This window comes from Pristiophorus japonicus, chromosome 17 (assembly GCF_044704955.1).
Source record: "Pristiophorus japonicus isolate sPriJap1 chromosome 17, sPriJap1.hap1, whole genome shotgun sequence".
In the NCBI taxonomy this organism is placed as follows: domain Eukaryota; kingdom Metazoa; phylum Chordata; class Chondrichthyes; family Pristiophoridae; genus Pristiophorus; species Pristiophorus japonicus.
In genome coordinates this window covers 56,079,416-56,092,336 of record NC_091993.1, presented here as the reverse complement: position 1 = coordinate 56,092,336, position 12,921 = coordinate 56,079,416, and the positions used below count along the sequence as shown (strand labels likewise).

At 49.6% G+C, this 12,921-nt stretch overlaps 1 protein-coding gene across 2 annotated transcripts in view; it reads right to left on the bottom strand.

Annotated features, from left to right (window-relative positions):
• Positions 1 to 939: 939 nt before the first annotated feature.
• LOC139228184 (leukocyte surface antigen CD53-like) overlaps positions 940 to 12,921 on the bottom strand; it is a 180,148-nt gene continuing 168,166 nt past the window's right edge. For both annotated transcript variants that reach the window (XM_070859367.1, XM_070859366.1), the window contains 3 exons: positions 11,794 to 11,901; positions 4,430 to 4,513; positions 940 to 3,436 (listed from right to left, as the gene is read on the bottom strand). In XM_070859367.1, the coding sequence (XP_070715468.1) occupies positions 3,365 to 3,436; positions 4,430 to 4,513; positions 11,794 to 11,901 (264 nt within the window). In that variant the 3' untranslated portion in view covers positions 940 to 3,364. The remainder of the gene's footprint in view (positions 3,437 to 4,429; positions 4,514 to 11,793; positions 11,902 to 12,921) is intronic.

Below are 12,921 nucleotides of genomic sequence, written 5' to 3'. Positions count from 1 at the left end.
ATGCTCTCACTCCCCCGCGCTCACTCCCCCCACGTTCTCACTCCCTCCACGCTCTCACTCCCTCCACGCTCTCACTCCCTCCACGCTCTCATTCCCCCCATGCTCACTCCCCCCGCGCTCACTCCCCCCACGTTCTCACTCCCCCCATGCTCTCACTCCCCCGCGTTCACTTCCCCCACGTTCTCACTCCCTCCACGCTCTCACTCCCTCCACGCTCTCACTCCCCCATGCTCTCACTCCCCCATGCTCTCACTCCCCCGCGCTCACTCCCCCCACGTTCTCACTCCCTCCACGCTCTCACTCCCTCCACGCTCTCACTCCCTCCACGCTCTCACTCCCTCCACACTCTCACTCCCCCCATGCTCACTCCCCCCGCGCTCACTCCCTCCACGCTCTCACTCCCCCCATGCTCACTCCCCCCGCGCTCACTCCCTCCATGCTCTCACTCCCCCCGCGCTCACTCCCCCCACGTTCTCACTCCCCCCATGCTCTCACTCCCCCGTGCTCACTCCCCCCACGTTCTCACTCCCTCCACGCTCTCACTCCCTCCACGCTCTCACTCCCCCATGCTCTCACTCCCCCATGCTCTCACTCCCCCGCGCTCTCACTCCCCCCATGCTCTCACTCCCCCCACGTTCTCACTCCCTCCACGTTCTCACTCCCTCCACGCTCTCACTCCCTCCACGCTCTCACTCCCCCATGCTCTCACTCCCCCCATGCTCACTCCCCCGCGCTCACTCCCCCCACGTTCTCACTCCCCCCATGCTCTCACTCCCTCCACGCTCTCACTCCCTCCACGCTCTCACTCCCTCCACGCTCTCACTCCTCCATGCTCTCACTCCCCCATGCTCTCACTCCCCCGCGCTCTCACTCCCCCCGCACTTTCTCTGTTGCCACGACTAAATCCACCAATGAGTTGGAGGCAGTGCAGTTCTTATGGTAGGTCTCACAGCAAACAATGTTTAATTACTCAGTAAACAGAGTCTGTTTAAGCAGTGCACCACAGCAAACAGGCTACAGAGTCTATTTAAAAAGTGTCTCGATGAAATGCAGCAAACCCATGACTGAAAAGCAGGTTGATTTCTCCAGGAAATTGCAGTGAGCAGAGAATACAAATTGCGTGCGTCAAATCAATCACTGTCACTTACAGCAGTGTGTGTGAGGTAACTGGGGAGTTACCCAAACATCTCCATTGTGGCCAGGACTAGTGGCCTCATAATATGCAGCCAACAGCACAGAACGGGTACACAGGTCAAAGGGACCGACAGTTTCAAGACATGATCGCCTGTTCTCCAAAGCACTGGGGTAATATCCCTCTTTAGTTCTGATTTGTTACTGTGTGTAATTTAGTCATTAAAGTGACTGATTGCACCATATTGGTTGACTTCTCAAACCGGCCTTTACTTGGCAATTAATCAGTTCAAACGCATTATTTTGAAAACATATTTCAATCCACAGCCCCTATGTGTACATGCAGTCTGTGGGACCACCGCTGGTTTTAAGGCTGGCACAGTGTGCGCACGAGATTAACGGTCAGCTACAGAGTCACTGGCCTAGAAATCCCAGAGTCCTGGATCCGTACGGAGTGTGTACAGACCCGGGAAGGCATCGCAAAAACAGTTTTCACCGCGCAAAATCTGGCTTTTCCGATCTGTCACGTTTGTGGCTTGACACATCGCACGCATCTCGGGAGAAGGACAATCCCACGGCAGCAATAGCACGATTTGCCCATCTCTTGCCCTGCAACTGTCCTTAAAACTCTTGCGCCTGGTAAAAATATCTAAAAATAAAATTTAAAAAACACATTTTAATGTTAAAAACCCTGCCCACTAAGTTAAGTTTATCTTAAACCATAATTAAAACTTTTTTTTTTAATCAGCAAATATTTTTTTTCAAAAACATTTATATCAACTTTAATTTCTATAATGTATTCATGTGAGGTGTTTTTAAAAAATTTTTATGTAGTGTTTGTGTATTTTGGAAGTGTTTCTCATTCATAGTAATAGGAGTTTCAGACTTACAAATCTCCGATTACTATGAATGAGAAAATACTTTACTGTGATTGGGTGTCCAGGCCCATGTGACTCCCACGGATGTCCCGACGTGCACACGCTCTGTGCGCAGGGAGAGGAGGCCTCGAGTCCGGGATCGCTGGTGGGTGCAGCAGGAAAAAGTCGGTGCTGTTTTTAGCCGTTTTCTGACGAGCGGGAAGCAGAGGACAGGGATTTCCAGGCCAATGTAGATAAGTGTGAGGTGTCACACTTTGTAGGGAATTATAAGCCATTTCTCCTGAGAAAATAAGAGTGGAAATGGGATACAGGTACACAAATCACTAAAATCGCAATGCAGGTTAATAAGGCCATAAATAGACAAACAAAACACGGAGGTTCAGTTCTAGAGGGATAGAATTGAAAAGCAGAAAAGTGATGTGTAACTTGCACAGAACCTTAGTTAGACCATACTTGTGAACAGTTCTGGTCTCCATATTATAAGGCACTGGAGAAGGGGCAACAAGGATTGACTAGGCTGATACAGAACTAAGGTTATAACTATCAGGAAAGATTGAACTGGTTAGGGCTTGTTCCTCTGGAAAAGAGTAGGCTGAGGAGTGACCTGATTGACGTCTTTAAAATTATTAAAGCGTTTGATCGAGCAGGCGTAGAGAACATGGTTCCACCAAAACTATGAGCTATAAATATAAGGTAGTCATTAATAAATCTAATAGGAAATTGAGGAGAAACTTCTTTACCCAGTGTGGTTAGAATGGGGAATTCACTACCACAGGGAGCAATGGAGGTCAATAGCAGCGATGCCTTTCAGGGAAAGCTAGATAAACACATGAGAGAGAAAGGCTATGCTGATATTGTGTGGTGAAGAGGGGTGGGAGGCTCGTGTGGAGCATAAACACCGGTATGGAGCCATTGGGCCCAATGGTCTGTTTCTGTGCTGTAATTCTATGTCGTTCCATGTAATGTTGAGTCTTCTGATTGGTGAACTTGATGCTTCCTGTTGACACTTGCCAAGGCTGAGGGGGTCTGTCCATCTCACACACAGACAGGGAAGTGCAGAATTGCTAAGCTCATTGCTCCTGGAGCTTTCCCAACAAAACAGACGGGAAGAGGCAAAGCAGCCAGTTTGATTTGAGTACAGTTCCTTGCAGAGGTCCAAAGGGAGAGATTGAGAGGCGCTGTCGATGTATCAGAGGGATGGCACCCATGCAACGGTCACTTGGGTGGACAGAGTTCACACGGTCTAAACTCGCAGCAGGAAATGGGTGAAGTCGCAGCCTTGAGAAGAGCAGCCAATGATCACAGATACATTTACAAGCCCACAGGACAGGGCCCCTGGGAGGCACGGCATCAGCTCAGTTTTCGTACGACTTGTAGTTGTTACTGATCTGGCAATACATGGTCATGGAGAACGACATGCCAAGCACCTGAAACAGAAAAAGCTAAATGTCAACGTTAACACTTGGCGGTCACAGGAAGTGCGACTCAGTCACCATCTGTCACCACAGGACACCGCCCTCGAGTTTTCCCCCATCTCCTGTCCTCCCCCTCTCCACTCCTCTCTCAAGGCACAGTCTCAGTGGGGGGTTTAATTCCGTACAATGCTGCCCACTCTCGAACAGCTCGTCTGTGTGAGCCCAGACAATCAGTGTTACCAGGAGACCTTACCCCCCAAGGGCATCAATCCCAAAGCACTGCTGCTTAAAAAATTCCTCAAAATCTGCCTTAGGAACAGGAATGGGCCATTCAGCCCCTCGAACCTGCTCCACCATTCAATTAGAACACATCTGATCTGTACAACAACAATGTTTGTTCCATATCCCTGGATACCCTTACCCAACAAACCCCTATCAATCTCAGTTTTGAAAGCTCCGATAGAACTCCTGAATCCACAGCCTTTCCAGGGAGAGAATTCCAGATTTTCACCAGCCTTTGTGTGAAGAATTGTTTCCTGATTTCACTCCTGCACGGCCTGGCTCTAATTTTAAGATGATGTACCCTTGTGTTGGATTTTCCCGCCAGAGGAAATAGTTCCTCTGTATCGAGCGAATTCCTTTAGCATTTTAAACACCTTGGTCAGATCACCCCTCAACCTTCTAAACTCAGGGGAATACAAGCCAATTTTATTCAACCTCCGCGATCATTCTGACTGTGTTCCAAGCTGTGCGGGTTTCTGAGACTGGGTATGGGCAAACCAGAGCATAAATGTGATCACCAGAAAGAACAAAGGGAAGGGTTGGTAAAAATGATTATTGCACAGAGGGTCCTTTGGGCCTTAATGTGAAATGGGTGGATTTAGTAAAGTAAAAGATGCCACGTAATGTTAGTTAGTGTTTTGTATTCCTACCAACTGGCACCTCATCATGATGGTGCATTGATTATGTACAGCAGTGCAAGACGGATTCACATGAAGTATTTACCTGGATGATCGACACACAAATGATGGCGATTCCAATGATTAGAAAGTTGGACTCAAACCAATCCCGAACTAGGCCATAGCAACCCTGGAAAACACATGGGCAGTGATTTCAGAACCTGCTTCTCACACCCACCACACAGATAGCTGAGTCAGAGCATACTGTGACTGAGTGCACACAGAGGCACGCACACACACACCCCCACCACACAGATAGCTGAGTCAGAGCACACTATGACTGAGTGCACACAGAGGCACGCACACACACACCCCCACCACACAGATAGCTGAGTCAGAGCACACTATGACTGAGTGCACACAGAGGCACGCACACACACACCCCCACCACACAGATAGCTGAGTCAGAGCACACTGTGACTGAATGAACACAGAAACACGCACACACACCCCCACCACACAGATAGCTGAGTCAGAGCATACTGTGACTGAATGCACACAGAGGCAGGCACACACACACACACCCACTGTCATGTATTCAACTATCATTGTAACCCATGTATAAGCTGACCTAAGTTGTACACCTTGGGAACATTGACCACAAGGGGCGAACTTGTGGGAGACACTCCTAACCTGGGCTTTCAGATAATAAAAGGGGAAGCTCCACCTGCCTTCATCACTTGAGGTCTTGGTAATAAAGGTAACTGGTCACAGAGTGACCTTCTCTCCAGTATGGGCCTCGTGTGCATTTATACTGTATAGTAAGGACATATCATTAGCGACGAGAAACTGGGATTTAAACCACGCGAGCATGGCCACTAGCAGCACAGAAGAGAGGTACTTGGTTGGTGATGATTGGGACGACTTTATTGAGAGACTACAGCTAAGTTTTGTCACTAAGGAATGGTTGGGACAGGATTCAGCCGACAAACGCAGGGCTCATCTCCTGACGGTTTGTGGATCCAGAACCTACTCCCTGATGAAGGACCTTCTAACGCCAGAGAAGCCGCCGGACAAGACGTTCGAAGAGCTCAGTAAATTGATCGGGGAACATCTTATACCGGCGAGCAGCATGCACATGGTGAGACACCGGTTTTACACGCACCGGCGGCGAGAAGGGCAAAGCGTTCCAGACTTCGTGGCAGATCTCCGGCAACTGGCGAGCCTATGTAAGTTCACAGATGCATGCAGAGCGGAGATGCTGCGAGACTTTTTTATTGAGGGCATTGGGCACGCTGGGAGTTTCAGGAAACTGATTGAGACCAAAGACTTGACCTTGGAAGCGGCGGCTCTGAGAGCCCAGACATTTATCTCGGGGGAGGAAGAGACCAAAATGATGTATGACAAAAATCTTGGCTCAAATGCGGCAAACGACCAGGGAGTCAACATTGTTAACGCGGCACACAGTTCCCTAGGCAGACAAGGGCACTCGGATATGCCTCAGCATGTAGTCGAACCCAAAGGGGGAATTCAACAGAGACAATGGCTAGCTGAACGGCAATTCATGCCATCGCAATGGACAATGCGGCCAGTAATGGGGCTATCAACAACTGTTAATGGTGCACTTAAGGACAGTTACAGAGACAGTCAGAGACGATCACTGGTAATGGACCTTTTGTTTCCAAGAACAGGGCCTCCAGCTCATGCTGGAGGTGTGGAGGCAAACACCTAGCCAGAGCTAGCAGGTATCAGCAATATACCTGCAGAAACTGCAACGTCAGCAGTCACTTGGCGCGTATGTGCAGGAAACCTACAGCCAGGTTGATGTATGAGAAGGATGGGCTCGATGTAAGCCCTACGAGGCCAAATGAATACTGGGGGATTTCGCTGGAAACTGAAGTTCAGCGAGTTCATGTGGAGCACATATACAGTTCATATACCAGGACGCCACGATAATGATGGAAGTGCTCCTCAATGGCATCCCAGTATTAATGGAGCTAGACACGGAGGCCAGCCAGTCCCTGATGAGTATCAAATAGTTCGACAAGTTGTCCAAGGCCAGGAGACCAAAATTATTGCCGATTGACGCACAGCTACGGACATATACAAAGGAGATCATTCCGGTGCTAGGCAGCGCCATGGTAGCCATGACCCACAAAGATTTGGAGAACAGGTTGCCACTCTGGATTGTCCCGGGGGACGGTCCCGCACTACTGGGGAGGAGTTGGCTTGCTGTCATGAACTGGAAATTGGGCGATGTCAATGCAATTTCTTCTGTGGAGCGAGTATCATGCTCATAGGTCCTGGACAAATTTGACTCATTATTTCAACCCGGCATCGGCACTTTCATGGGGGCCAAGGTAGTGATTCTCATAAACCCGGACGCCAGGCCAGTACACCACAAGGCCAGAGTGGTGCCATACGTGATGTGGGAAAAGATAGAATGCGAATTGGACTGCCTGCTGAGGAAAGGCATCATCTCACCAGTCGAATTCAGTGACTGGGCGAGCCCGATTGTGCCGGTGCTCAAGGCGGATGGGTCGGTCAGGATATGTGGCGATTACAAGGCCACCATCAATTCAGGCCGATGCCTACTGTGGGGAAACCGAGTAGCCATGCCCCAGATGGGCAGAGAGATGTTTATCAGAGAACTTCACAATGAGCATCTGGGCATTGTCATGATGAAGGCAATTGCCAGGTCACACGTTTGGTGGCCAGGGATAGATGCAGGCCTGGAACTTTGTGTTCGCAGGTGCAACACATGTGCTCAGCTGGGCAATGCACCCAGGGAAGCCCCCCTTAGTCCCTGGTCCTGGCCCGCCAAGCCATGGTCACGCATCCATGTGGACTACGCAGGTCCTTTTGTGTGAAAAATGTTTTTGGTTGTAGTAGACGCCTACTTCAAATGGATTGAGTGTGACATTTTAAATTCAAGCACATCCTCTGCCATGGTAGAAAGTCTACGGGCAATGTTCACCGCCCACGGTCTACCAGATGTCTTGGTCAGCGACAATGGCCCATGCTTCACAAGCACTGAATTCCAGGACTTTATGGCAAGAAATGGAATTAACCATGTCAGAACGGCACCATTCAAGCCGGCCTCAAACGGCCAGGCAGAACAAGCAGTGCAGATAATCAAACAGGGGATACTCAGAATCCAAGGGGGTTCCCTACAAAGCCGCTTATCTCGCCTCCTGTTGGCCAATAGATCCCGACCACACTCGCTCACAGGGGTTCCACCCGCAGAGCTGCTAATGAAAAGGACGCTCAAAACCACGTTATCCCTCATACATCATACTATGAAAGAAATTGTTGAGAGCAGGCATCAGTCACAATGTGACTCCCATGACAGGAATGCGACGGCGCGATGTATTGATGTAAATGACCCTGTTTTTGTCCTTAATTACGCTGCAGGGCCCAAATGGCTTGCAGGCACTGTGATTGTAGGGAATAGGGTTTTGGTAGTTAAACTTACCAATGGACAAATCTGCTGTAAACACGTGGATCAAACTAAAAGGAGGTTCAGCAACCCCATAGAAGAAGCAGAGGAAGAACACAACGTAGAGTTTACTCCTCCACAGGTGACCGAACACCGGAGCCAAGTGGAGGAGAGCCCAGTCACTGTGGGCAGTCCGGACAGGCCTGAGGCACCGCAAACAGCAGACACTCAGGCCAGCGCCCAACAACCGGAGCCCCAACTCAGGCGCTCTACAAGGGAGCGTAAACCACCAGAGAGACTTAACCTGTGATCCCAATAAGACTTTGGGCCTCGTGTGCATTTATACTGTATAGTAAGGACATATCACCCACCACACAGATAGCTGAGTCAGAGCACACTGTGACTGAATGAACACAGAAACACGCACACACACCCCCACCACACAGATAGCTGAGTCAGAGCACACTGTGACTGAATGAACACAGAAACACGCACACACACCCCCACCACACAGATAGCTGAGTCAGAGCACACTGTGACTGAATGAACACAGAAACACGCACACACACCCCCACCACACAGATAGCTGAGTCAGAGCATACTGTGACTGAATGCACACAGAGGCAGGCACACACACACACCCACTGTCATGTATTCAACGATCATTGTAACCCATGTATTAGCTGACCTAAGTTGTGTACCTTGAGAACATTGACCACAAGGGGCGAACTTGTGGGAAACACTCCTAACCTGGACTTTCAGGTATAAAAGGGGAAGCTCCACCCACCTTCATCACTTGAGGTCTTGGTAATAAAGGTAACTGGTCACAGAGTGACCTTCTCTCAAGTATGGGCCTCGTGTGCATTTATACTGTATCGTAAGGACATATCACCCACCACACAGATAGCTGAGTCAGAGCACACTGTGACTGAATGCTCACAGAGACACGCACACACACACACCAAAAAACAACAACAACTTTTATTTATATAGCACCTTTAACGCAATAAAACGTCTCAAGGCGCTTCACAGCAGTGTTTTAAGACAAAACAGATAAATTTGACACTGAGCCAGACAAAAAGAAATTACAGCAGGTGACCAAAAGCTTGGTCAAAGAGGTAGGTTTTAAGGAGCGTCTTAAAGGAGGAAAGAGAGGTAGAGAGGCAAAGAGGTTTAGGGAGTGAGTTCCAGAGCTTGGGGCCCAGGCAACAGAAGGCACGGCCGCCGATGGTTGAGCGATTATAATCAGGGATGCTCAAGAGGGCAGAATTAGAGGAGCGCAGATATCTCAGGGGGTTGTGGGGCTGGAGGAGATTACAGAGATAGGGAGGGGTGAGGGCCATAGAGGGATTTGTAAACGAGGAGGAGAATTTTGAAATCGAGGCGTTGCTTAACCAGGAGCCAATGTAGGTCAGTGAACACAGGGGTGATGGGTGAGCGGGACTCGGTGTGAGTTAGGACACGGGGCAGCCGAGTTTTGGATCACCTCGAGTTTACGTAGGGTAGAATGTGGGAGGCCGGCCAGGAGTGCGTTGGAATAGTCAGTCAAGTCTGGAGTTAACAAAGGCATGGATGAGGGTTTCAGCAGTGGATGAGCTGAGGCAGTGATGGTGACGGGCGATGTTAGAAAGGTGAAAATAGGCGGTTTTAGTTATGCCGCGGATATGTGGCCAGAAGCTCATTTCAGGGTCACAGATGACGCCTTGGTTGTGAACAGTCTGGTTCAGCCTCAGACAGATGCTGGGGAGAGGGATGGAGTCTGTGGCTGGGGAACGACGTTTGTGGCGGGGACCAAAGACAATGGCTTCAGTCTTCACAATATTTAATTGGAGAAAATTTCTGCTGATCCAGAACTGGATGTGGGACAAGCAGTCTGACAATTTAGAGACAGTAGAGGGATCGAGAGAAGTGGTGGTGAGGTAGAGCTGAGTGTCATCAGTGTACATGTGGAAACTGACGCTGTGTTTTCGGATGATGTCGCCGAGGGGCAGCATATAGATGAGAAATAGGAGGGGACCACGGATAGATCCTTGGGGGACACCAGAGGTAACGATGCGGGGATGGGAAGAGAAGCCGTTGCAGGTGATTCTCTGGCTACAATTAGATGGATAAGAATGGAACCAGGTGAGTGCAGTCCCACCCAGCTGGACAATGGTGGAGAAGTGTTGGAGGAGGATGGAGTGGTCAACCGTGTCAAAGGCTGCAGACAGGTCCAGGAGGACGAGGAGGGAGTTTACCTTTGTCACAGTCACAACGGATGTTATTTGTGACTTTGATGAGAGCTGTTTCGGTACTGTGGCAGGGGCAGAAACTGGATTGGAGGGATTCAAACATGGAGTTCCAGGAAAGATGGGCATGGATTTGGGAGGCAACAACACGTTCAAGGAGTTGGGAGAGGAAAGGGAGATTGGAGATGGGGCGGTAGCTAGCACGTACAGAGGGGGTCAAGGGTTGGTTTTTTGAGGAGAGGGGTGATGACGGCAGATTTGAGGGAGAGGGGGACAGTACCTGAGGAGAGAGACTGTTAACAATGTCGGCTAACATGGGAGTCAGAAAAGGAAATTGGGTGATCAGCAGTTTGGTGGGAATAGGGTCAAGGGAGCAGGAAGTGGGTCTCATGGACAGGTTGAGCACGGAAAGGTCATGAGGGGAGATCGTAGAGAAACTGGAGAAAGATGTGAGGTCAGGACTAGGTCAGGGGGGAACCTCAGAGGAAGTTTGGCCCGGTGGGCGAGAGGAAGGAAGGGAAGAGGCAGACACACGCACACGCACACGCACACGCACACACACAGACACACATACCTACACACACACACACACACATACACACACAGACACACACACACATACACACACATACACAGACACACACACAGACACACATACCTACACACACACACACACATACACACACACACAGACAGACACACACACATACACACACATACACACACACACAGAGGCACACATACACGCACACACACGCACATACACACACATACACAGACACATACACGCACACACACATACACGCACACACACAGACACACACACATACACACACACTCACACACAGACACACTACAGATCCTTCTAGATATCTTTGTCACTCAAACTCAAAATCTCTAAGCAAAGCATCAAAGAACCCTTAACTCTTTGCAGCGCGTGGGCAAATACTGTTTCAGTGTCCATTTTATGACCCTATGTGTGCTGCCCCACAACAGCCACTCTTTAATCATACAGATTATAAGAACATAAGAAATAGGAGTCGGCCCCCTGACCCCTCAAGCCTGTTTCGTCATTCAATAAGATCATGGCTGATCTGATCATGGACTCAGCTCCACTTCCCTGTCTGTTCCCATAACCCCTTATTCCTTTAACGCTCAAAAATTTGTCTATCTCCGCCTTCAATATATTCAATGATCCAGCCTCCACACCTCTCTGGGGAAGAGAATTCCACAGATTTACAATCCTCTGAGAGAAGAAATTCCTCCTCATCTCTGTTTTAAATGGGCAGCCCCTTATACTGAGACTATGCCCCTAGTTTTAGTGATGGGTGAGCAGGAGTTAATCATTGTGTTTACTTGCAGCGCTGACTCATGCAATCTACAGGCTGCCGCTGAAGGAGAGGACACCATCCACAAAAGTCCCTTGGATTCTACCCACGATAGGCTGACGTCAACAGCATGACCCAACAGGCATAACCCAACAGGCATAACCCAACAGGCATAACCCAACAGGCATAACCCAACAGGCATAACCCAACAGGCATGACCCAACAGGCATAACCCAACAGGCATAACCCAACAGGCATGGCCCAACAGGCATAACCCAACAGGCATAACCCAACAGGCATAACCCAACAGGCATGGCCCAGTTCCAATCCCGACAGTACAGCGTGTCAGCCACCTCACTAAGTGCTAACAGATGGAAACATGATTTGAAAGAGTCTCTCAGATGCCAACATTAAAGGATTTCCTTGAGGAGGAGGTTCAGCTGCAGGTTTAGGCCACTTCATTCATTCATCGCACCTTTTGGAAATAGTTTGGGGAGTGGCAGGGTCCAGGAGTTTCCATACAGCAGGATTTGGGCACAACATTGCCCCAGTCGGTAGAGTTAATGACACCACAACATTTCAGCTAAGGGGAGACAAGGAGAGAACAAAGTTTATCTTCATACAATCAGCAGCACAGCCATCAAAATAAGCTGTCAGTCCACGAATATAGGTGACTTACTTTATCATCTGGTCTAAGGTTTTTCACACTCATTCCCGGGCTGAGGGCTTTCTAGCAAGGGTATTATTTGTTGCCCATCTCTAGTTGCTCGGGTTGCTAACTCTGATTGGATGTATTCCTGGAGGTTTCATCACATGACCACCCGCCTCCAACTGCCCCGCCCCCACCCTCCCGCCATTGGCCGGCCGACATGCCCACCCTCGCGACACACTGCCTTTCCATGGCACATTGGATGGGAAACAGGCGGGTAATGGATGATGCGTGATAGCCCGTCAAACAGACTTTTCATCCTGGCTCCAATATTTTTATAACTAATAAATGTTGAAGGAATATTAATAAATCACACACAATTTTTAAAAATGTCTGCAGGATTTTTCTCCTGTGTTACTGTGGCAGAGTCTTGGAGATTCAACGCTGGTTCCTGGAGACCCCAGGACAGTCCTGGGGTGGTGGGGGGCGGCCCAACTCGTTGCCCTGAGAAGGTGAGGGTAGGCCTCCTTCTGTAGATGTTTGATGCAGCTGGATGGCTGGCTCGGGCAGTCCAGAGGGCAGCCGTGTTGGTGTGGGACTGGAGTGACAGGTGGATCAGACCGGGTAAGGACCGCAGCATGGAAGGAGGCCATTTTGGCCCATCGTGTCCGCGCCGGCCCACAAAGAGCTACCCAGCCTAATCCCACTTTCCAGCTCTCGGTCCATGGCCCTGCAGGTTACGACACTTCAGGTGCACATCCAGGTACTTTTTAAATGTCCTTTAACACACCACTGAAGATTTGTTATTATTGAAGCCTGTTTATGAGTGTTGGGGGCAGGGAGTGCACCTTGGTCAGGTACAGACCTATGGTGCTGGAGGAGGGACACTTGTCCCAGAGTCCCAGTCTCCGAACACCAGCTGACTCAGTTTGAATTTAACTAACTGTATTCTTG